General features: G+C 62.1%; 2 protein-coding genes across 5 annotated transcripts; both read right to left on the reverse strand.

Annotated features, from left to right (window-relative positions):
* Positions 1-8,730: 8,730 nt before the first annotated feature.
* Positions 8,731-13,694, reverse strand: FAM174C (family with sequence similarity 174 member C). Its single transcript, XM_017873035.1, has 3 exons — positions 12,749-13,694; positions 10,991-11,107; positions 8,731-9,198 (listed from the first exon to the last, which is right to left on the reverse strand). Coding segments are annotated over exons 1-3 (402 nt in total). The 5' UTR covers positions 13,033-13,694; the 3' UTR covers positions 8,731-9,197.
* Positions 13,695-13,782: 88 nt separating this feature from the next.
* Positions 13,783-19,997, reverse strand: CIRBP (cold inducible RNA binding protein). Of its 4 annotated transcripts, none has more exons than XM_017873032.1 (8): positions 19,857-19,997; positions 17,541-17,649; positions 17,333-17,439; positions 17,111-17,249; positions 16,948-17,029; positions 16,541-16,611; positions 14,151-16,164; positions 13,783-13,944 (listed from the first exon to the last, which is right to left on the reverse strand). In XM_017873032.1, exons 2-7 carry the CDS (start codon positions 17,641-17,643, stop codon positions 16,148-16,150), a joined length of 519 nt encoding a protein of 172 aa, XP_017728521.1. In that variant the 5' UTR covers positions 17,644-17,649; positions 19,857-19,997; the 3' UTR covers positions 13,783-13,944; positions 14,151-16,147. The 4 variants fall into 4 exon arrangements, with proteins under 4 accessions (XP_017728521.1, XP_017728522.1, XP_017728523.1 ...); XM_017873033.1 differs by having other exon boundaries at positions 14,151-14,284; positions 19,857-19,992; XM_017873034.1 differs by having other exon boundaries at positions 13,783-14,284; positions 19,857-19,995.
* Between the last annotated feature and the right edge of the window lie 551 nt (positions 19,998-20,548).

Below are 20,548 nucleotides of genomic sequence, written 5' to 3' on the forward strand. Positions count from 1 at the left end.
GAGGAGGTGGGTGCGGGGCCCCCTGGGTGCAGGCAGCGCACCTCACAGCAGGGAGGGTGTGATGTGGAAACAGACCAGTTATTGCCTGGGCACAGGTGCCAGGCCAATGGGCAGAAGGGGCAGCCGGTGATGCTGCGGCACTGCCTGGGCCTGCGGGCCCATCAAGCACACGGAAGCACACGGTCCCGTGGTGCCCACGCTGCTGTCTGCCCCCCATCGCAGCCGCCCCCATCTCCCAGTGCCTTTCTGTAGGCCGCTCTCAAAGACTCGGGGTCCCTGCATCCCCCACACATCTGCCCGACCCCATCATCCCTCCCTGGCCAGCCCAGCCTCATACAGGCCTGCTGGCTGATGCCACTCCTCTCCCCAGGCCGATGCCCCTCCACAGAGTCCCCTTGGATACGGAGGCCCAGCGCCACCCCCTGCCATGCCCGACACCCCGCCACGCAGGCACAGGTCACGGGTAGGTGCCCTGGACACCAGATCTGATAACTGCAGAGACCCCCGATGTCGGCAACGAAGCCCCGATTCTGGCCGGATCCCGGCTTCCCGGGAAGGTGCTCACCCAGCCCTGGGCCCCACTGCAGGGTGTCAGCTCCGTTCCCAGCAACCCTGGACACCGCAGGCAGGAGAGGAAGGAGGAGGCAGCCCTGGTGCTGCCCAGGTCGGCTGTTCAGACCAGCAAGGCCGTTCTCTCGGGCAGCAGTCTGAGCTGGGCAACCAGGTCAGACCCGGAGCAACAGGAGGTGGCTGGGCCAAGCCAGGCATCGGGGAGGCCACTTCCTTCCCCCGGCCGGGGGTCCTGCCCACAGCCTGCAGCCTGCAGCCCTGTGGCAGGTGGGGCAGCAGGGCGGCCCTGGCGACCCCCTTCTTCCCCCGGTTCCCGGGTCCTCCTGTGTTTGGCGTTTGCTAGAACAAAGGACAGGCCATGCTGGGGACGGGAGATTCCGCAGCTGAAACCAAAAACTTGGGCCAGGGAAGCGCTGCCCGCTGGACTCCCCGCACGGCCAGCGACAGCCTTAATCAAACCCACATGTGACCAGCACAGTGGGCGGCTCAGGGACCCGCTCTGAGGTGGGCCAGCCATCTCCCAGTGGCCCAGGGTCCCTGCCCTCAGCCCCCAGGGGCCCGACCTGAGGCTGTCGACCATGGTGGGGGGTGGGCCTGTGCGTGTTCCCCACCCCCACGGCGGAACACGGGCCGCCCTTGTCCCCGAGCCCGCCTCAAAGAGGCCCGTTCATGCAACTTTCCTCCCGGGGACCGAGGACAGCAGGAGACAGCGGGGACAAGGAGGGATGGCGGGCTCCGGAGGGCGGCTGGGTCGGCACAGGAAGCGGCTGGAAAACGGAGAGAAAGTGACCAGTGGCAGAAGAGTGAGGGGGCCGCCTTGGCCCCTGATGTGCAGCTCTGCGTGCCTTGGGAAGACGGTGACACCCTGAGTGCTGGGGCTGACTCCCTCCAGAGCCCCAGGACCCCCAAAGCCCCGGCTCCCACGGGACCCCCAGGGAAGCCGCAGCCTGCCCCAGTCTTGGAGACCCTGGGATGACTCCGAGGGTTCTGCCGATGTCCAGGCCATGGCCAGGCCCCGGCAAACTTTTCTTGCTCTGACCAGCGGGGGCTTCTCCTGTCCCCCACATTGTGCCTGGCCCGGACCTGGTTCAAAACACGGTGGCCTGCGGCAGGCGGGTGGGGCATCTCGGCCGGGCGTGGCAGGCAGGGCACTGGGCCACCTGGGTCCCGCCCCAAGTCCCCCCTTTGCATGACCTTGAGCCAGCCCCTCATTCCCTCTGCACCTCAGTTTCCCGGTCAGCGCCCAGAGGACAGGAGAGGACTCCATTCCACTGCCCCTCCAGGGGCTGACCCCCAGCTCCCCCACCCCTCAGTCTCCTTTCAAAGCTGGGTCCTTGGCCCCCTGCAGTGAAGCAGATGCTGGGTCCCGAGGGAGGGACACTCCAACTTCCCCAAGTTCATCTGGGGACCTGCGGGCAGGACGTCCCCACAGATCCCTCGAGGGCCACAGTCCCCCACCTCCGGTGCCAAGGTCCCCAGAGATCCCCACCAAATGCGAAACCTAGAGGGCTCCCCAGAGAGGCGGGTGGATCAGGGGTCCCCCAAGTCCAGGCAGGCAACTCAGGGGCTACCCGGCATCAGAGGGTGTCAGAGGGGTTCCCCAAACTCCAGGAGACGTCAGCGCTCTTGGGGATGTGGGATGCGAGTCCCCAAAGTCCGCAGGGCAATGGGGCGCCACGGGGGAGGCAGGTGCGAAAAGGGTGAGTCCCCCAAACTCCGGGGGGCCGAAACTCCCTGGGGGGCTCCCTCGGGAACCGGGCGCCTGTATCCCCGAGGCGGCGCGCGCGTAGGGGNACCGCCGTGCCCCAGCCGCACGGGGACTGGGCCGGGGTCTCCAGCCTGCGCCCGCCCCTGCCCCGGCCCACCCCGTCGCAGGCTCATCCCCCGGGGCCTGCCCCAGCGACCCCGATTCTGCGCGCCCCCGGCCGGCATCCGCGTGGCCCGGTCCGCGGTCTCCGAGCAGCGGGGACGCACCCTGCCTCTCGCGCCCCCAAGTACTCCTCCCGGCCTGGCCCTGGGTCCCGGGCCTCTCACCTGCCCGGTTCCAGCGCTATCCGCAGCCTCACAAACCCCGACGCACGCGTCCCAAATCGGGCTCGGCCAACTCCAGCCTGTCTGCGGGGGTCCGGGCAGAGTTTCAGAGGGGCGCTGGCCAAAGTCCAAAGCTGCTCGTGCTGCGGCCTCCCTGGGGCCCTCCTGGGAGTCGCCTCTCCCGACCGCGCTGTTCCCTAGGGATGGAATAAGTCCCTACCTCAGCCCTAAGGGTGCCGGGCGCATAGTAGTTGGACAGGTGCAGAGTCTGAGCAGCTGGGGATGGGATCCAAGAAGCCCAGAGTGAAGCCAGTCTCCATGCAGGAATCCTGCAGCAGGGGAGGGCCGCTGCCCGGGGTCACAGCTTATGCAAGGGCCTGGGGTCTGATCTGTTTGGGGAATGCCCAGTGATTTCTCCTCCTGGGAGGCTGACACAGGCGAGGAACTGGGGTCCTGGCCTCTATTTTGTCTTTTTTCCAATCCAGACAGGGTCTGGCCATGTTGGCCCTGCTGGTCTTGAACTCCTGGGCTCAGGCGATCTTCCGGCCGCGGCCTCCCAAAGTGCTAGGATTACAGGCGCGAGCCACTGCACCTGGCCTGCCCTCTGTTTTTACCCTTATTCATGCCACAGCCTCCCTCACCAGACTCTTGAGCTTGTGGAGGGTACGCTGCCACCAAGTGCTGGCTAGACTTTACTGGCGACGCCCAGATCGTGTTGTAGCTCTCTAAGCTAGTTTCGTTCACCAGGCCCAGTGCAGGAGAGGGAACGGCAGTGCAGGCACTGACAGCCCTTGGACCTGAAGGTCCCTGTATGAGGCATTACCCAAACTCCTTGCAGGGACCGTGAGCCCAGAGATGGTCAAGCTAACCTGTGCCCCAGCAAGGTGGGGTGGGGACGGGACCCACCACCGCCCCACAGCACTGAGATGTGGTGGGCTTTGTCCTGTGTCTCCTGCAGCGTGCCCTCCTCCCCCCACTCCCCAGCAGGCCACACCACCCTTCTTTAATTCGGGCTGTGTCCTGTTGGGAAGTCCTTCCACTTTTTCTTCCTGTTAAAATCCTGCTCTTCCAGAAAAGTCTGTCCCACCCAGTGCTCTAGTGTCCCTGCCAGGACAAGGTTCTCAGTTCTCTGCCCTCCAGGGAGCTCAGCCCATTTGTTCTGAGCTCCAGGTCTCATCCGCTGACCCCACTACAGACGTCTCAGGCTGGCCGGGTGTCTCTTCAGTGAAGGGTGAGAACCTGTCCCAGGTGGTGGCTAAGGCAGGCCCTGAGTCACCTGCCAGGCCCTCTAGACAGACTCTCTCAGTGCCCCTGGAGTGAGGGCCTGCGGTTCTACCCACACAGGGCTCTGCGGCCCACGCAGGCTGGACAAGCGTCCCAGGAGGCTTGGTCTGGTCGGGCTCTTTGAGGGAGGGGGATGGCCACTCCCGGAGACGAGCACCTTCGGAGCAGAGGTGCGGCGGCTGCACCCCAGCACAGGACAAGGAGCCGTGAACCTGGGGTCTTGGCGTGCCTGGCCCCAGCATGCCACCCGGCAAAGGTGGGAGGTCTGGAAGCTTCCCTCTGCCCTGGGACCAGAAGCCTCCTCTTGCTTCAAGGGATCTCATGAGTGAGCAGGGGTGGGCTAGGGTTGGGAGGAGAGCATCTCTTCTCAAACTAGGACTGGGACCTGCACAGGTAGGAGCTGGAAGGGCACCACCTCCACCCAGGCATGACAGGGCCACTCATTTGCATGCAGGGGCCACCGAGGCGAGAGCCGCCACCACCGCCACCGCTGAGCGGATTTGAGCAGAAGCTCCGTTTTCCTTCTGTTCTTGTCTCTCTCTCAAGGTCAGAGCCCAAGCAGGGACGGGAACAAAGGCGGTGCGTCCCCCATTCAACCTCCCCGCGCCCGCTGGCCGCTCCTGGAGGAAGGACCTGGGGAGGGAAGGGGAGGGCATGGCGTCTCTGAAGCCTGGCCCCAGGGCCAGGCTGCCCTAGCAAAGCCCCGCCCGGCTGGGGGGCCACTGTGGGGGCCCAGGAAGCCCTGTTCCCTCCTGGGGCTGGGGGCTGTCCCAGCTTTGGGACGCGGCCGTGGCCGGAGATCACTCTAGAGTAAGCTTCCTGTGGAGCTGAGGGTCAGAGGTCAGGCTCACGCTGGGGACAGGGGTCAGCCAAGGTCAGGGTTTATCCAGGGTCGCCCTCAGTCCCCGGTCCAGAGCCAGTACAGGGCTTGATGGGGTCTGGCCCCACCCCCTGCTCTGCACTCCTGGGCCTGGGGTCTACCCGAACTTGGGAAGGGGTAGACTTGTCTAGCCCATGCCCGGCACCCGCTGCCCACTGCCCACAGGGCCAGGCCACAGGGCTTGGGATCAGCGTCTCGCAGCCCCTCAGCCTTCAAAGGCCGCGACGCCAGGAGAAAGCTAAAAATATGCGGGGAGAATTTCTCATTACAGAATAAATTGGACCCAGTCCGCAGCCTGCCCTGGTGCCAGCCAGCAGCCTTCAGAAGCCCCATCTCAGCCAGGCAAGGATCAGGCGGCAGGGGTCATGGGGCGCCGGGGGCTGGGCAGGTCATGGGCTCCACTCCGGGTGGGAGCCCGACCCCTGTCCATTGTCCCACCTGCGAAGCACGGAGCTGGGGTCTGCACTTTGCCCCAGGGGTCAGGGGCGTTTCCCCTGGGCTGGGTCACTGTCCTTGAAAATAAAAACGTATCCCTTTCTCCAGCGGGTAACATGAAAATCCCCAGCCCCGTCCAGCCATGGACCCGAGATTCCTGCAACCCCTGCAGCCGGTGGTGGAAGGGAACAGGCACACAGCCCTATTTCCCAGCTCACCCTCCTCCCCAGTTCCCACCCTTCCCACTCTCCTCCCTGCCTCCTCCCCTCCCTCCTCCCTTCACACCCTCCTCCCTCCTTCCCTTCACACCCTCCTCCCTCCTTCCCTTCACACCCTCCCCCCTCCTTCCCTTCACACCTTTCCCCTCCCTCCCTTCACACATTCCCCCTCCTCCCTCCCTTCTTCCCTCCCTCCTCCCCCTTCCCCTCCTTTCTTCCCTTCACACTTTTCCCCTCCCTCTTCCCTCTCTCCTTCCTCTCCTCCCTCCTCAATTCCTTCCCCCTTCATACTACCCCTCCCCTCCTCCCCCTTTTCCCACCTCTTCCCCTTATACCCCTCCCTCTCCTCTCTCCCTCTCTTCTTACACTTCCTCCCCTTCTACCCTCCCCTCCTTCCCCATTCTCTGCACCCTCCTCTCCTCCTCTTCCTCCTTCCCGCCTCCCTCCTCTCATCCCTCCTCTCCATTCATATCCTTCTCCTTCCCACTCTCTCCCCTCCCTCCTCCCCTTCCTCCTCCTTCCTCTCTCCCTCATCCTACCTTCAGGTCCAGGGCCTGAACACAGACCCATTCTCCAGTGTCCAGACACCACCAGCGTCCACAACTTCCCATACAAAGGAAATGTCCCTGCCCCCACCACTCGCTGTCCGGAGCAGGAGCCTCTGGCTCCCCACGGTGACTGAGGCCCCAGACTTCTCCCCACGGTGACTGAGGACCCAGACCTCTCCTCACAGAGACTGAGGCCCTCTCTCTACGGTGACTGAGGCCGCAGACCTCTCCCCAAGGTGACTGAGGCCCCGCACCTTCAGTTTTATGTAACTTAATGAAGAAACATGAAAAGCCACGTGTGGCTTTGTGTCCCACAGCAAACCACTGGGTGCTTCTCAGGGTCTGGCTGGCCTGGGACGGGGAGGTCAGTGGCCTCAATGTGGGGGCAGTGGTGGCTCAGGCCCCCCCCAGAGGAGATGGGCACCTGAGGGTGAGATCCCTGGAGGTGGGGAATCGAGGGTACGGGGGTCTCAGCACCCTCAGTTGCCTGCCAACCCCCAAGTGACTGATTTGGTGCACGGGGTCGCATCCCTGGGACACCCTGGCACCAGGGCGGCAGAGGAGCCCCGTTTTTGTCTCCCCAGGACGAACGTCAGGCCCCAAGCTGCGGGCACAAGCCGGCACCACAAGGAACCTGACACATCCAGCCCTCGAGGCCACGTCCCCAGCGCCCACCCATCCCTATTTCACAGGCAGAAAAGCCGTGCAGTGAGTCCACTGGACTCCAGCCTGGGCCGGACCCATTGCTGAGGCAGAGACCCCCACCCAGAGGCAGGGGTCTGATACGCTGCTTATCCAGTGGGCACACCGAGGAGCAAGGGTGGGGGGTGTGGGTCTGAGACACCCCCTGGCATGGGGTTAGGATCTCAGCAGGTCACACCCATGTGTGTGATTGCGTGTCCCGTGGGGCTGCAGACATCCCATCCGTGGGACTGTGTCTACAAAGCTGTTTTGTTGGTGCCTGTGCCCGCATGGGGGAGGTGGAGGATGCCACTGCCCACCCCCCAAACTCACAGGCACCTGCACATACACGCACTCCCACGGGCACACACGTGCGCACACACACACATAGGCCGAGCACCGGCCAAGACCTGGGGCCTTTCATCTCTCGCCGACAGGCCCCTTTCCGGCTCTTAGCCTGGGAGAACCCCTAACAGTGCATTAACCTTGGGGGGCTGCCAATTACTCTGCACCAACACGGGGCGCAGCGCGGCTGACGGGCCCTGACAGGCAGAGGGGATGGAGGCAGCAGAGCTCCTCTCCCTGCCCGAGGGGCGGCGGCGGCTGGGCTGGGGGCTGCGGCATGTTCTGACTCCGGATGGCAGAGCGCGGGTCTCTCCTGACCTCATTAGAGTAATTAATGTGCCTTTTGAAGCTGGTGAAAACGCTCAGAGCTGTGGGACGTGGGGCGCAGATCACAGGGTGGGGGCCGGGGCCGGTCTCTGTGCCTGTTGAAAGCACGTCCCAGAGGGTCAGACATGGAGACAGAGACGGACACAAAGTGAAGGAGGCAGATGGAGAGATGCGAACGGGAGAGTTTGGAGACAGACGCAAGGGCCAGACAGATGGGGAACAGCAGACCCCGGGGCATAGGTGTCACCTGCTTGTCCCCAGTCCCACACATAGGCCGAGCCAAGCTGCCCCCCCACCTGCAGTCTCGGGGGCCTCTCTCGGTCTGTGGCCTCACTTTGACGGTTGCTTCCCCAACCCTCCCCGCAGGATTCCCCTAAAGAACAGGTTGGGGTGGGCAGAGAGGACTTCCTGGAGGCGGCGGCTGAGGCCAGGGCGGAGAAGGACCCGGGGTACTGGAGGGGGAAGGTGAAACGTGAGCACGGTCTTGGCAGGGTCTGGTCAGATGGAGATGCCCAAGGGAGCAGATGGTACCAGGACAGGGGACCCTGGTCTGAGGGGGCGACAGCCCCTCCCAACCCTGGCAGCGGCACAGGCGGGGTCGGCAGGTCCGTGAGATGCACAAACCTGAGGGACTGCCCATCCCCTGGTGGACGTGGGGACACGGTGGGCTCAGGAAGTGGGGTGACAAATGGGCGGTGCCCGACCGGCTTTCCCACATGAAGGGTCAGGACCAGGGAGACAGCGAGGGGACCGGGCGGCCCAAGGCTGCCACCTGGTGGCGGCGGCTCCTCACGCCAGGGCAGTGGCGGCTCCAGCTAGGTTGCCTGGGGGAGACCTCAGGCTGTGGGTACCCACCTACCATGGTCTCTCCAAGACTAAACTCATGGGGGACAGGGGGACAGGCCAGAACTGGACTCCGCACAGACACACACCCGTGCAGGAAGAACAAGGCCCCAGGGAAGCTGATTAAGGCCCCAGGGAAGCCGATTAAGCGCCTTGCCGGGGATGGGGTCTCAGGCTCCACCTTCTACAGGAGACTGATGGAGGAGGGGTACCCGGCATGGGGGCCCAGGCCACGGGGAACTCCAGCCTCCTACAGCAAAGCTCTGGGACTCCCCGGAATCATTGCCAGAGGTATCCGTGAGGTGATATGGGGATCCTCCAGGGAAGGCCCCATGAGACCCAGGCTGAAGATGGCATAGAGAAGGGGGCCCTGCAGCAGGGGCTTTGACAGATGGAATACGAGTTTCCTCTAGGAAAAGAAGTGCTGACAGGCAGGGCCTGATCCTCACCTGGGGGCAAGGCTGGAGAACCCAAGCATGGTTGCAGACAGACCAAGGCTGGCTTGAGCCCTGCTCCACCACCCACCCCTACACTGGCTGCACCAGTATGCACGGGTCTGGAGGTGGCATGGGGTCAGCACCAGCTGCAGAGACATGGCTGCATTTATTGTTCCCAGCCCAGTGGGAAGGCGTTCCCAGAAAGGTCCCTTGGGTCACCTGCCCACCCAGCCTCGGTTCTGGGCTGCCATGCCCCCGCGGGAGCAGGGGAGAGACACAAGTCACAGTCAGGCAAGGGGGCCTCAGAGTCCTGGGCAGCAGCTGTTGGGGCCCCTCCGGTCTTCACCTGGGACCCTCGGCCAGGCTGGGGCCGCATCCAGGAGGCGAGGCTGTGTGGTCCGGCGGTAGGTGCAGGTGGCAGTAGGCAGGCAGGCTGCACAGGTTCCAAAAGGAGCTCTCGGGTTGGCACTGGGTGAGGCCAGCCCCAGGGCCAGCAGGGGAATGAGCGGTGGAGCGGGGGGTTGCTGGGCACTGGGGTGGGTCCCATCTCCTGTCCTTCCCTCATGGCCGCTGGAAAGGCCGCCTCCCTGGCTCAGCATCTGGAAGCAGGGGGTCAAGGGTGAGAGGTGAGGAGTGAAGGGCCCGCCCAGCCGGGCAGAGGCCCACCCAGGTCAGGTAGCAGCAGGCAGCCTGTCCAGGCCCCCTTGGCCCACCACGGCCCACCCTTCCTCCCCTGGCCTCCTGGGCCCTACTCAACTGCCCACCCTGGCGGAAGAGGCCCCCAGCCAGGAGGTAGAAAAAACCTGGGAGGGGTTCCCAGAATGGAGCAAGACCTTGGGGAGGGATCCCGACGCCACCCTCCCTGGGGCCTCGAAAACTCACACTGTCCCCAGAGGCCGCCCTGTCCCCTGGTCTCCCAGCCTCCATGCCTGCCACCCCTCAACAGGCCAAGGTCCCCCCAGCAGCCACACTGCAGCACAACACAGCCATCAATCCCTGCCCAGAACCCCGCTCACCCAATACCTGCCTCTACACCCAGGCCTACCCTTGGCCCGCTGACGTCTGCCCAGCCTCCGCCTCTGTCCCTGCTGTTCCCTCGGCCTGAGACACTCTTCCAGGAGCCAGCCCCATTACCTACCAGGGAGAGACCCTCCCTAACGCTGCCCGCTCAGAAGCATCCTATGGTCAATTTTGCACCTGACTTAGACCTCGTCTCAGGGAGGGGCCCAGATTGAGCATCCACTACCCTAAGCCCTGCAGCTGCTTTCCCGTCTTAAAGATACAAGAAGGCTGAACGCGGTGGCTCACGCCTGTGATCCCAGCACTCTGGGAGGCCAAAGTGGGAAGATCACCTGAGGTCAGGAGTTCGAGACCAGCCTGGCCAACATTGAGAAACCCCGTCTCTACTAAAACTACAAAAACTAGCCGGACATAGTGGTGGGCACCTGTAATCCGAGCTACTCAGAAGGCTGAGATAGGAGAACTGCTTGAACCCAGGAGGCGGAGATTGCAGTGAGCAGAGATCATGCCATTGCCCTCCAGCCTGGGCAACAAGAACAAAGCTCCGTCTCAAAACAAAACAAAAACTTAAGTCAGCTGCGGAGGCTATGCCTGCAATCTCAGCTCTTTGGGAGGCCCGGGCAGGTGGGCTACCTGAGGTATGGAGTTGGAGACCAGCCTGGCCAACATGGTGAAATCCATCTCTACTAAATACAAAAAGTTAGCTGGGCGTGGTGCTGGTGGGGTGTGCCTGCAATCCCAGCTACTTGGGAGGCTGTGGCAGGAGAACTGCCTGAACCCCGGAGGCAGAGGGTACAAGTGAGCTGGGATCGTGCCACTCCACCTCAAAAATAAATAAATAGGCCGGGCGCGGTGGCTCAAGCCTGTAATCCCAGCACTTTGGGAGGCCGAGACGGGCGGATCACAAGGTCAGGAGATCGAGACCATCCTGGCTAATATGGTGAAACCCCGTCTCTACTAAAGAATACAAAAAACTAGCCGGGCGAGGAGGCAGGCGCTTGTAGTCCCAGCTACTTGGGAGGAGGAGGCAGGAGAATGGCGTGAACCTGGGAGGCGGAGCTTGTAGTGAGCTGAGATCCGGCCACCGCACTCCAGCCTGGGCGACAGAGCCAGACTCTGTCTCAAAAAATAAAAATAAATAAAAATAAAAACAAACAAACAAATAAATAAATAATTTAAGTTAAAAAAAAAAAAAGTTGCAAATAGAGGCTGGGAGAAGGGATGAGCCCTGCCCAGGGAGGCCATGGCCTGACCACCGCTGTCAGCTGTGATTGTAGAGACCACTCCATTGCTTGCCCAAGTCACCGGATCCTGCTGAGTCTCCAGCCCAGCCTGCCCACGGAGGCCCCAGAGCTGGGGAAGGGTGCACACCATCTCAGATTGCTCGACTCAAAGACCGTCTCCTCATCGCTGTCCAGCGAGGCCATCTCAGTGGGGTCCTCGGTGTTGGCCAGGAGTCCGTATCGCCTCCGCTGCGGCTTCTTCAACCTGGAAGTAGGTCCAGGTATTGCCAATGGTCCCTCCCTGCCAACCCTGCCTCCTCCTTCCCTCAGGACCCTCACTGCCATCCTCTACTGGATCCTCCAGGCCTGCTGCAGACCTCCTTGGTTTTGCTCTGCCTGTTTCTTTCATGTCCTAATCGCCAAGTGATTACCACTCTCTCCCAAGGCGGTGACAGTCAGAAAACACGTGCCCTAGCAGGCCCTCCCATCTCCCCTGTGCCAGGACCCCAGAAGAGGCACGGTGATGTCACTCCCGTTGCACCGATGAAAAGACTGAGGCTCACACAGGGGTGAGACTTCGCCAAAGACAACAGAATGGAAGGCTGTCTCAGTGCCAAGCCACTGGTGGCCCCAGCAGCCAGGGAGGCAGGGAGGGTGCAGGGCACAGGCAGGGGAGAGCGCCCAGCAGGTGCTTCCACAGGAAGGGGCGTGGAGCACAGGGGAGGCTCTCCACAGGGCCCCTAAAAAGCAGCATAGCCAAGCACATTGCTCACATCTATAATGCCAGCACTTTGGAAGGCCGAAAAAGAAGGATCACTTAAGCCCAGGAGTTCAGATCAGCACGGGCAACATGGCGAGACCCCATCCCTACAAAAAAACTTATAAAAAATGATAAGCGGGCCGGGCGCGGTGGCTCAAGCCTGTAATCCCAGCACTTTGGGAGGCCGCGACGGGCGGATCACCAGGTCAGGAGATCGAGGCCATCCTGGCTAACATGGTGAAACCCCGTCTCTACTAAAAAATACAAAAAACTAGCCGGGCGAGGTGGCGGATGCCTGTAGAAACTACTCCGGAGGCTGAGGCAGGAGAATGGCGTGAACCCGGGAGGTGGAGCTTGCAGTGAGCTGAGATCCGGCCACTGCACTCCAGCCTGGGCGACAGAGTGAGACTCCGTCTCAAAAAAAAAAAAAAAAAGATAAGCGGCTTGACTTTGCCAGGGTGGTGATGGGGAGGGATAACGTCCTCGCTGTGTCGCTCCCACCCGGAAGCAGCAGCCACACTGGGTAGTCAGAAGCCCAGAGGAAACTGGGCCCACAGGCCAGGGAAGCCGGGGTGGCCTGACCAGGCAGAGGCCCCTGCTGTCCAGGGGCTGCCTACAGCTGGACCCGCGAGGGTCTGGGGACGCAGCCGCACCTCCCGGGCTGTGGGAGCACCCAAGGCGGGCACGTGGCCGACGCTGGCGAAGGCCCAGCTTCAGTGGGTAGAGGCACAAAGGAAAAGAATCGGGACTCCACGGAAGGGTCGCGGCTGCAGGCGGGAAGATGAGAGCGAGGACGGGCATTCGGCGACAAGGAGACAAGGAGGATCCCTCGCCCCGCCAGGGCCTGACCCCTGCGCGGCACGCTCCGGCTTCGGTGGCTCCATATGGGAAACGGGCAGCGTCACCCACGAGTTAAGAGGCGGCTACGCTGGGCACCCCGACGCCCAGGCGCAGGCTGGATAGCGGGCGAGTCACGTGGCCATGCCCCGCCTACACCACGTGATGATCCCCGCACAGCTCCGCCCACGCCCACTCCCACAGGGAGGGAGGAAGGGAGGGGAGGACCCCGCGGCCCGGCACGTGACGCACGAGGCGCGCGCTAATTGGCCACGGCTGGGAGACGGTGCCCGTGTGCGCCTGACGCACCTGAACGCCCGGATGAGGAAGTAGAGCACGGCCAGGCCGCAAAAGCCCAGGATCACGTAGAAAGAGCGCTTCACCGCCGAGCCCGGCGACACCGGCGGACCCGCGTGCGTGCTGTTATGCAGAGCGCCCGGCTGGCTCCCGTTCGTCACGACCAGCGGCGGCGACAACGTGACCTGCGCGGGGCCCGGCGGCGAGGCCTCTTTGGCACCGCACGACAGCGCCGCCAGCAGCAGCGCCAGCGGGAGCAGCAGCAGCGGCGGCGACTGCAGCACGCGCGGCCCCATGGCCCGGCGGAAGCGATGGCGGCGCCCCGCCCCTACGCACGGCTGTCAGTCAGACGCGCAGTGATGATGCTGGCCAATGGGGCGCGGGGGCGGAGCTTGACGCCCGGCCCCTCCTCCGCCTGGTGAGCCCCCGCGCTACCCACCGTGTCCCATGCGCCCGCCGCTGAGCTTGTTTCGTCGTCCCGCTCCAGGAGCCAGTGCGGAGGCCCGGAGCCCGCCCGTGGGAGCCCCGCCCGTGGGAGCCCTCCCGTGGGAGTCCTGGCAAGGCGCCGCAGGCAGAGTCCAGGATTACCAGCCCGGCGTGCGGGGGCGTGGCTTCCGAATAAATCGGGCTGGTAGCGGGGGAACGGGGCGGACGCGGACCTCAGGACTTCGGGCCGCTCATTCCCACCCGCCTCGGGGCGGCCCCCGCCCCTCCTGCCCCGGCCTCACGGGCAGTGAGGACGCCTCGGCTGTTTCCGGGGCCCAGGAAGGAGGCGCCCCCGTCCCCAGCCTGCTGCAGGGGACCGGGGGCTCGGCCCAAGACGGGGCCTGACAGCGTCTGCGCGGCCGCTGCCCCCGAAGCCGAGTGCGCCTCAGATCCCGCGGGACCGACGTCTCCGCGCTGCAAACCCCCTCCGGTCACTGCGCGACGGTGACCCTTGCGGTTTTCCCTGTCGGGTGCTGCTAGGCTTTTCTGAACCGAGGTCAGCAGGCTTTTCTCCCGGTGGCCCCGCTCTGCCGACAGCCCCCCTAAACCACAGACTCGGCTTTCTGGGTGCACAGGTGGCCCTTTATTCGAACCCGACTTTCACAGGGCTCCACATCGTTGTGGGCAAGGACTGGCCGCCCCGCAAGCCGCCAGGGCACCGCAGCCCGTCCTCCAGGAGAGACTCGAGGCCCTGAGCCCGCACCTCGCTCGCGAAGCGCCTCCTGGAAGGAGGAGGGAGGAAGGGAGGCGCGGGCTCCAGGCGCGGACCCGGACCCGGCGCTCCCGGGAGGCGCTGCCCTGCACCCCACACACACCGAAAGGCGCCCGCTGCGGGGCCACAGGTGCGGGACAGCAGGACTCACTGGAAGGCCCAGGTTCCGCCCGGGACAGGGCTCAGGCACATGCCACTCTTCCCGAAAGCACTTACAGGGGACAAGCCTCCGGGGCAAGCGGCTGCCTCCAGCTCTTGTTCCAGGTGAAGTCCCTCCTGGGACAGTGACCCCAGAGGTCATCGCTGCTCTCAGGCCACCCTTCCCCGAGTCCTGGCCGGGCCCCTTCAACCTGCCAAAGCAAAGCAGCGTTACTCCCAGCGTCCTCCACGGGGCTCACAGATGCCCCTCCCAGCCTCCCCGGAAACAGCCACAGCCCCTAGGAAGGTCTCAGGTTAGTCACGGGGCTGTGACCTCAGGCTCCATCACAGGCCAGCGTGCCCAGGGCGGGTCTGCGCCTTGGGGGCGCAGCCAGAGCCAGCTACCCGCATGGGATGGAGCTACATGGGCCAATGTGGGCTCTAGAAAAAAACTAATGGCGGCAACATACATCAGAGACAGCTAGTTAAGAATGTGACTTAAGAGGTCTGGAAAAGACAGTCAATTGATGAGCAAAAAATCGAAAAGGCGGGGGCATTCACTGGTCTCCAATCCTGCTTAAGGGACCTCATCTAAGAGCCAGGCATGACTGGGCCCAGCCTGCACCTGGCTGCAGGTGGGGAGCGTAATGGCCAGGCCTGACTTTAGTTCCAGCTTAATTGAAGAAAAAAAAAAGTTGAAAAAAAAAGGAAAAACAAAAAACAGTCACATGAACATTCCCCGGGCACATGACTTTCAATGAGCTCTCGACAAGAGGGATGTGGGCACGAGCGAAAGGAGTTACCTCGAATTACAGGGCTATTTCCACATATGAGCTAGCCAAGGGAGCAGCTTGCGTCTCAGAGGGTTCTGTTGGGCGCACAACACTTCTGTCCTCCGAGGGCTGCAGCTTCCATAGGCTAGCAGAGAACGCTCAGAACTCGTGAAGCAACAGCAGAACTAGCTAACCGGCTGGCCGTCTGAGGTCGCCCTGGGATGCCACGTGCCTCCGCTCTCTGGCCTGCTTCTAGACTGAGGCAGTCCAGGTCAGCGTCGGGTGCACGTCCACTGTCCCTGCTAAGCTGCCCGCACAGTCCAGCCCTCTGGCCACCACTGCCAGAAGCCTCCCCGGGCTGCCCTGAGGCCTGAGCTGCCCGCTCCCGTACCCCGCCTGGCTCCCCTACCCTGACCAGCGCCAATCTGCTGGGCCTCCCTTTCTAGCTCTCTGCAGGCCCCAGGGAAGGCTTGCAGACCTGCTGCTTCTCCGCCTTCTCTCTGTTCAGGTCTGGCTGCAGGAGCCTGCAGCAGGGAGTGTGTGGTGCAATGCAAGGGAATTGTCAGAGCAAGGTTCATTTCACACGGTCTTTTAATCGGCTTCGTAAAGCCAAAGAAAACTGCATACAAGAATTCCTCAGCCACTGCAAATACAACATCGATGGAGTATGCGTACGTCTTCCAGTAAAAAAGGACAATATAAATAAACATCTTCAAGAACCTCTCAGGGACGTCTGCACGTCTACTGTGGGGCGCACAGCACAGATGGGCGCGGGGGCCAGGGCTCCAGGGCAGTTGCTGCCACACCTGCCGGGGTCCTACCACACTACACTCAGAAACATCACATGGAGTTGGAAAAAAGCCACAGCTTGCTCAGCTTCCGACAAAGAGCGGATTCACAGTCCGTTCGATCTCAGAGAAGTGAGTGGGGCACCCACTTCATGGGGCCAACCCCACCAAAAGAAAAAAAGGCAACACAACCAAAAACTAAAAAACCAAAACCCACACAACCCCGATTTTTTTGAAAACTCATGGCTCATGGTCAAAAAAGTAAATCTGAAGTGCTTTTCAAAACGTTTTGAAAACCCTTAAAAGCAGCACTTCCTTAAAAAGAAAAGTCTAGTAACGAGGCCATCCTGGCGTCAGAAGCGGTCAGGCTGGCTTTGACAAGATCAGAACCGAAACGACTACGAAAGTGGGGATACCAGGAGGCGCGTTTACTACACGTATGAGTGTTCAGCGAAGCTCCCACAATCTTTAAACACACAGCCATTGGAAGGACGGTCTTGAGCAGGAAGGGTTTTTACTCGTTGTGTGTAGCTGAGGACAAGAAGCAGGCACAGTGTAAAGGCACCGAAGCAACGAGAGGCAGCTTCACCCCAGAGGCCAGACCAGGGCGTGGCCTGCGACCGGGGAGCAACCACCCCCCACAGCCGAGGGAGGCTGGCCTGCAGCCTCACATGCACCTATGCTGACTGCCCAGCGGGCCCTCGCGCTCCCTTGCCTTTTTGGTCAGTCTCATTTGGCTTTTGTGTCCTGCGATAGAAATGGCTCTGAGAGGACAGACGCGCCTCTTATAGGCAAGCGCAGTGACAAGATCTGAGTGTCCAGCCTAAAGTGCTTGGAGAAGGTGCCAAGGTGAACCGAGCTCCCACCGCAGGCCACAGCAGTGTGGCACCCTCGGAGCGCGACTTACCGTAACTGTCGTAACTGTCTCTATAGGACCCGCCCGAGCTCCGGTCACTGTAGCCACCACTCTGACTCCGGCTGCAGGATAGACAGACGTGAGTACTGGACGGTACCAGTCTACTTCTGCTCTGCCACAGCAGGCTGAGCCATCAGCCCCCATGCCAGCTGTCCCTTCTGGGGACGCAAGGACCCCAGCAGGGTAGTCTCAGAAATCGTCCAAAACCTGCACCAGCCATGCCCCCCTGGCCTTCCCGCTTCTGCCACTGTCTTGAGCAGTTTCCTCTCCTCTTGGCCTGGGCCCCCTCCCGCCTCTACTCCTTGCCCAGCCAGCCTCATCTCAGCTCCCCCAGGGACCTGGGACTGAAGCTGGCCATCCCGCAATCACCTGTGCCCAGGTTGGCCTTCACCCCTCACCTGCTATAGTAGTCTCTGGAGCCTCCGTAGCCCCCGCTCCTGGACTCGAACCGGTTCCCCCCATAGCCTCGGTCCCCTCCTCCTGCATACAGGAAGAAGTGAGTACCAGCTCCCACCAGCAGTGCCTCACAGCATCCCCAAAGGGCCCACTCACAGCACTCACCTCTAGAGAACCCACGGCCCCGTCCTCGGCCCCCACGGAAGAAGCCCCGGCCCCCGGCAGAGCCACCACGGTACCCACGGGATCGGTTGTCTGACGACTTGCCTGCCTGGTCTACTCGGATCTGTCGCCCATCTACAGACTGGAGACCAGCGGGTGGCACAGGTTAGTGGGTGGGTGCCCCATCCTCAGGACGGGGCTCCCGCTCAGCACCCTGATCCTCACCTTCCCGTTCATGGCCATCATGGCATCCTTGGCGTCGTCAATGTTCTCAAAGGTGACAAACCCAAATCCCCGAGATCTCTGGGTCTCCCTGTCTTTCACAACCACCACTGTGCAGGGGAGAGAGGTCTGCAGTCAGCACCCAGCTGTACCTACGCAGGAGGAACACAAGCCAGCCCCACCGGGGCCGCTGGCCCAGCACCAGCCTCACCTTCAGAGATCTGTCCGTATTTTGAGAAGACCTGCTCCAGCGACTGCTCATTGGTGTCAAAACTCAGCCCTCCAACAAAAAGCTTGCCTTCATCTGATGCCATGGGGGCCTGTGACAGACACCAATGAAATCCTCAACAGGGGTCATCTCTCACCACCTCTTCCTGCTTCCTATTTTATGTAAATGACGTGTTTTTTAGGGGAAATATTAGAAAATCAGGTTATTGTTTTTCTTTGTCCAAAACTCATACCTAGGACTTAAGCTGTCACCCAGGCTGGAATGCAGTGGTGCAATCATGGGTCACTGCAGCCTCCACCTCCTAGGCTAAGCAATTCTCCTACCTCAGTCTCCCAAGAAACTGGGACTATAGATGTGCACCTCCACGCCTGGCTAATTTTTTTTTTTTAATTTGTTTTAGTAGAGATGGGGTCTCACTGTTACCCAGGCTAGTCTGAAACTTCTGGGCTCGGCTGGGTGCAGTGGCTCACACCTGTAATCCCAGCACTTTGGGAGGCCGAGACGGGTGGATCACCTGAAGTCGGGAGTTCGAGACCAGCCTGACCAACATGAACAAACCCCATCTCCACTAAAAATACAAAGCAAGCCAGACATTGTGGTGCATGCCTGTAATCCCAGCTACTGGGGAGGCTGAGGCAGGAGAATCACTTGAATCCGGGAGGCGGAGGTTGTGATGAGCCGGGATCACGCCATTGCACTCCAGCCCGAGCAACAAGACTGGATGGAATTCTGTCTCAAAAAAAAAAAAAAAAAAAAAAAACAAACTCCTGGGCTCAAGCAATCTTCCCACCTTGGGCCGGGCGCGGTGGCTCAAGCCTGTAATCCCAGCACTTTGGGAGGCCGAGACGGGCGGATCATGAGGTCAGGAAATCGAGACCATCCTGGCTAACACGGTGAAACCCCGCCTCTACTAAAAAAAATACAAAAAACTAGCCGGGCGTAGTGGCGGGCGCCTGTAGTCCCAGCTACTGGGAGGCTGAGGCGGGAGAATGGCGTGAACCCGGCAGGCGGACCTTGCAGTGAGCTGAGATCCGGCCACTGCACCCAGTCTGGGCGACAGAGGGAGACTCCGTCTCAAAAAAAAAAAAAAAAAAAAACCTCCCACCTTGGCCACCCAAAGTTTTGGGATTACAGGGGTAACGCACCGCACTCAGCCACCTAAGACTTAATTCAAACTGATTTACCAGTGAATGCATTTACCAGTGAATGCCAGTCCCTTCGGCTCCATCCACCACCCAGACTAAAGGCAGACCGCACCCATGTCCATGGTCCTCCCCATGGGACAGGGCCTCCGGTATCTCCTCCGCCCCCCCCCCCCCCCCCAATCTTCCAGTCGTGCCGTGGGCAGACTGCACCTCAGCTTCTCCCTTTCCGAACTGGGTGCCAACTCCAAACCCTAAACCAGCTGATTTCTACTTGTGCTGGACCAGAACGTGGCTTCTGTTCACTGTAAAATTCCCCGAGACTAGGGGGGCTGGTGTCAGGGAGGCCCCCGTGCTGGGGGGCACCTCGGGGCGGCACTAACTGTTTACAGAAGGACCTCTGCCGGGAATGAGGAAGGGATGCCCCGGAAATGGATGACGCAGGATTTCCAGACAGGAGAACTGGCATTCAGGAAGAACTGCTATTTAAAGGGGCAGTCAGTGGCCTGACACAGACAAAGCATTCATTGGCTGGGAATGGCCCACCACCCAGTGGCGCTGATAAACTAGACCTTGTAAGTCTGGCATTGGGGGCGTGCCAACTTGGACCCAAAAGTTTGGGCCGCAAAGCACTGACGTGGCAGACGAGGATACACACTGGAACGGGCCCATGCCTACACAGAATTGTGCGAGGTCGCCTTTCCACTCAATGCAATCACAAGTGGGAAAAGGAGAAAAATGAGGCTCCGGAAACAAAAGCGTTGGTTTATGGATACCTCCAGCCCACTGCAGGGAAACGGGCCCTGGAGACCCGGCGCGCCAGCGTGGCCCCCCCCGCCGGTGCGCATGCGCCCCGAGCGCGCCTGCGCCACTCATCCGGGCACTTGCGTACTCCCGCCATTTCGCTAGGACAGCCTCGAGCGGGCGCCGCCATTTTGCGGCGGCAGCCGGTCGCTGGCGGCCCGGGCCGGGGGAGAGGCCCTCTGGCCGCTACTCGGCCCAATCTCCCGCTGCCCCTCGCCGCCGGCGGGGCGGACTCCACCCGGCCCGCCCGGCACCGCCCCATCCCAGGGGCGTGCCGCTGCGGCCCCGCCTCGCCGCCGCAGGCCGCCCGCCGCCCCGAGTTCCTCGGAGCCGGTGCCGCCAGGGCCCTCACCACTGAGTCGGGCAGGTCCCTGACGCAAGCGGGAAGATGGCACACCACAACGACCCGAGCCTCCTAACGCGCGAGTGAGGGGGGGCGCCCCGGCGCCCGGCATTATATACACTGCCGCAGGGCCCCGCCCCCTGCACCTCCCGGGCCAATCAGAGGCCGCTCCTGCGTCTCATATTCATGAGCTGGGGGCCGGGTCTATCTCCGCTCCGCCTCCTCCCGCGCGCTGGTGTCGGGCTCGACGATTGGCCGGGACGTCTCCAGGCCGCAGTCCCCCGCCCGCGCTCGGAGGGACGTGGCCAGCGCGCGCCGGGGCGGGGCTGACCCAGTTCCGCGTGCCCTCTCCCTGGCCCGTGGCGGGGAACAAATGGGCCTCTAGCCCCGGTTCTGAGGCCTCCGGCCTCATGGGGACCTCTGGGTGTCACTAGGACCCCGACTTTGCCTGTGCTCCAGCAGTCCCGACATAACCTAGCCCAGATCCCTTACCCAACCAAGCCCCGGTTGTCAGACATCCCAACTTCATCTGAACCCCGATACCTGTCGTGATGTTCTTGCCAATATAACCGACGTCCCAGTTTTCCCAGCACCCCAGCACTCCATTCCTGCCATCAACCCCATGCCCACCCAAACCCCAACAAAGACAACCCCATTCATGCGAACCCCAACATTCGCAATCCCAGTTCTTCCTACTTCGC

Source organism: Rhinopithecus bieti, unplaced genomic scaffold (assembly GCF_001698545.2).
Source record: "Rhinopithecus bieti isolate Rb0 unplaced genomic scaffold, ASM169854v2 scaffold_7901, whole genome shotgun sequence".
NCBI lineage: Eukaryota > Metazoa > Chordata > Mammalia > Primates > Cercopithecidae > Rhinopithecus > Rhinopithecus bieti.

Excerpts from the sequence above, each read along its gene's own strand:
- FAM174C (XM_017873035.1), bottom strand. The coding sequence starts at position 13,032 with ATGGGGCCGCGCGTGCTGCAGTCGCCGCCGCTGCTGCTGCTCCCGCTG. Across the intron at positions 11,108-12,748 it reads TTCCTCATCCGGGCGTTCAG|GTTGAAGAAGCCGCAGCGGA; the intron begins GTGCGTCAGGCG and ends ACCTACTTCCAG.
- CIRBP (XM_017873031.1), bottom strand. The coding sequence starts at position 17,643 with ATGGCATCAGATGAAGGCAAGCTTTTTGTTGGAGGGCTGAGTTTTGAC. Across the intron at positions 17,440-17,540 it reads ATACGGACAGATCTCTGAAG|TGGTGGTTGTGAAAGACAGG; the intron begins GTGAGGCTGGTG and ends TCCCCTGCACAG. Across the intron at positions 16,612-16,947 it reads TCCAGAGACTACTATAGCAG|CCGGAGTCAGAGTGGTGGCT; the intron begins GTGAGGGGTGAA and ends TCTATCCTGCAG.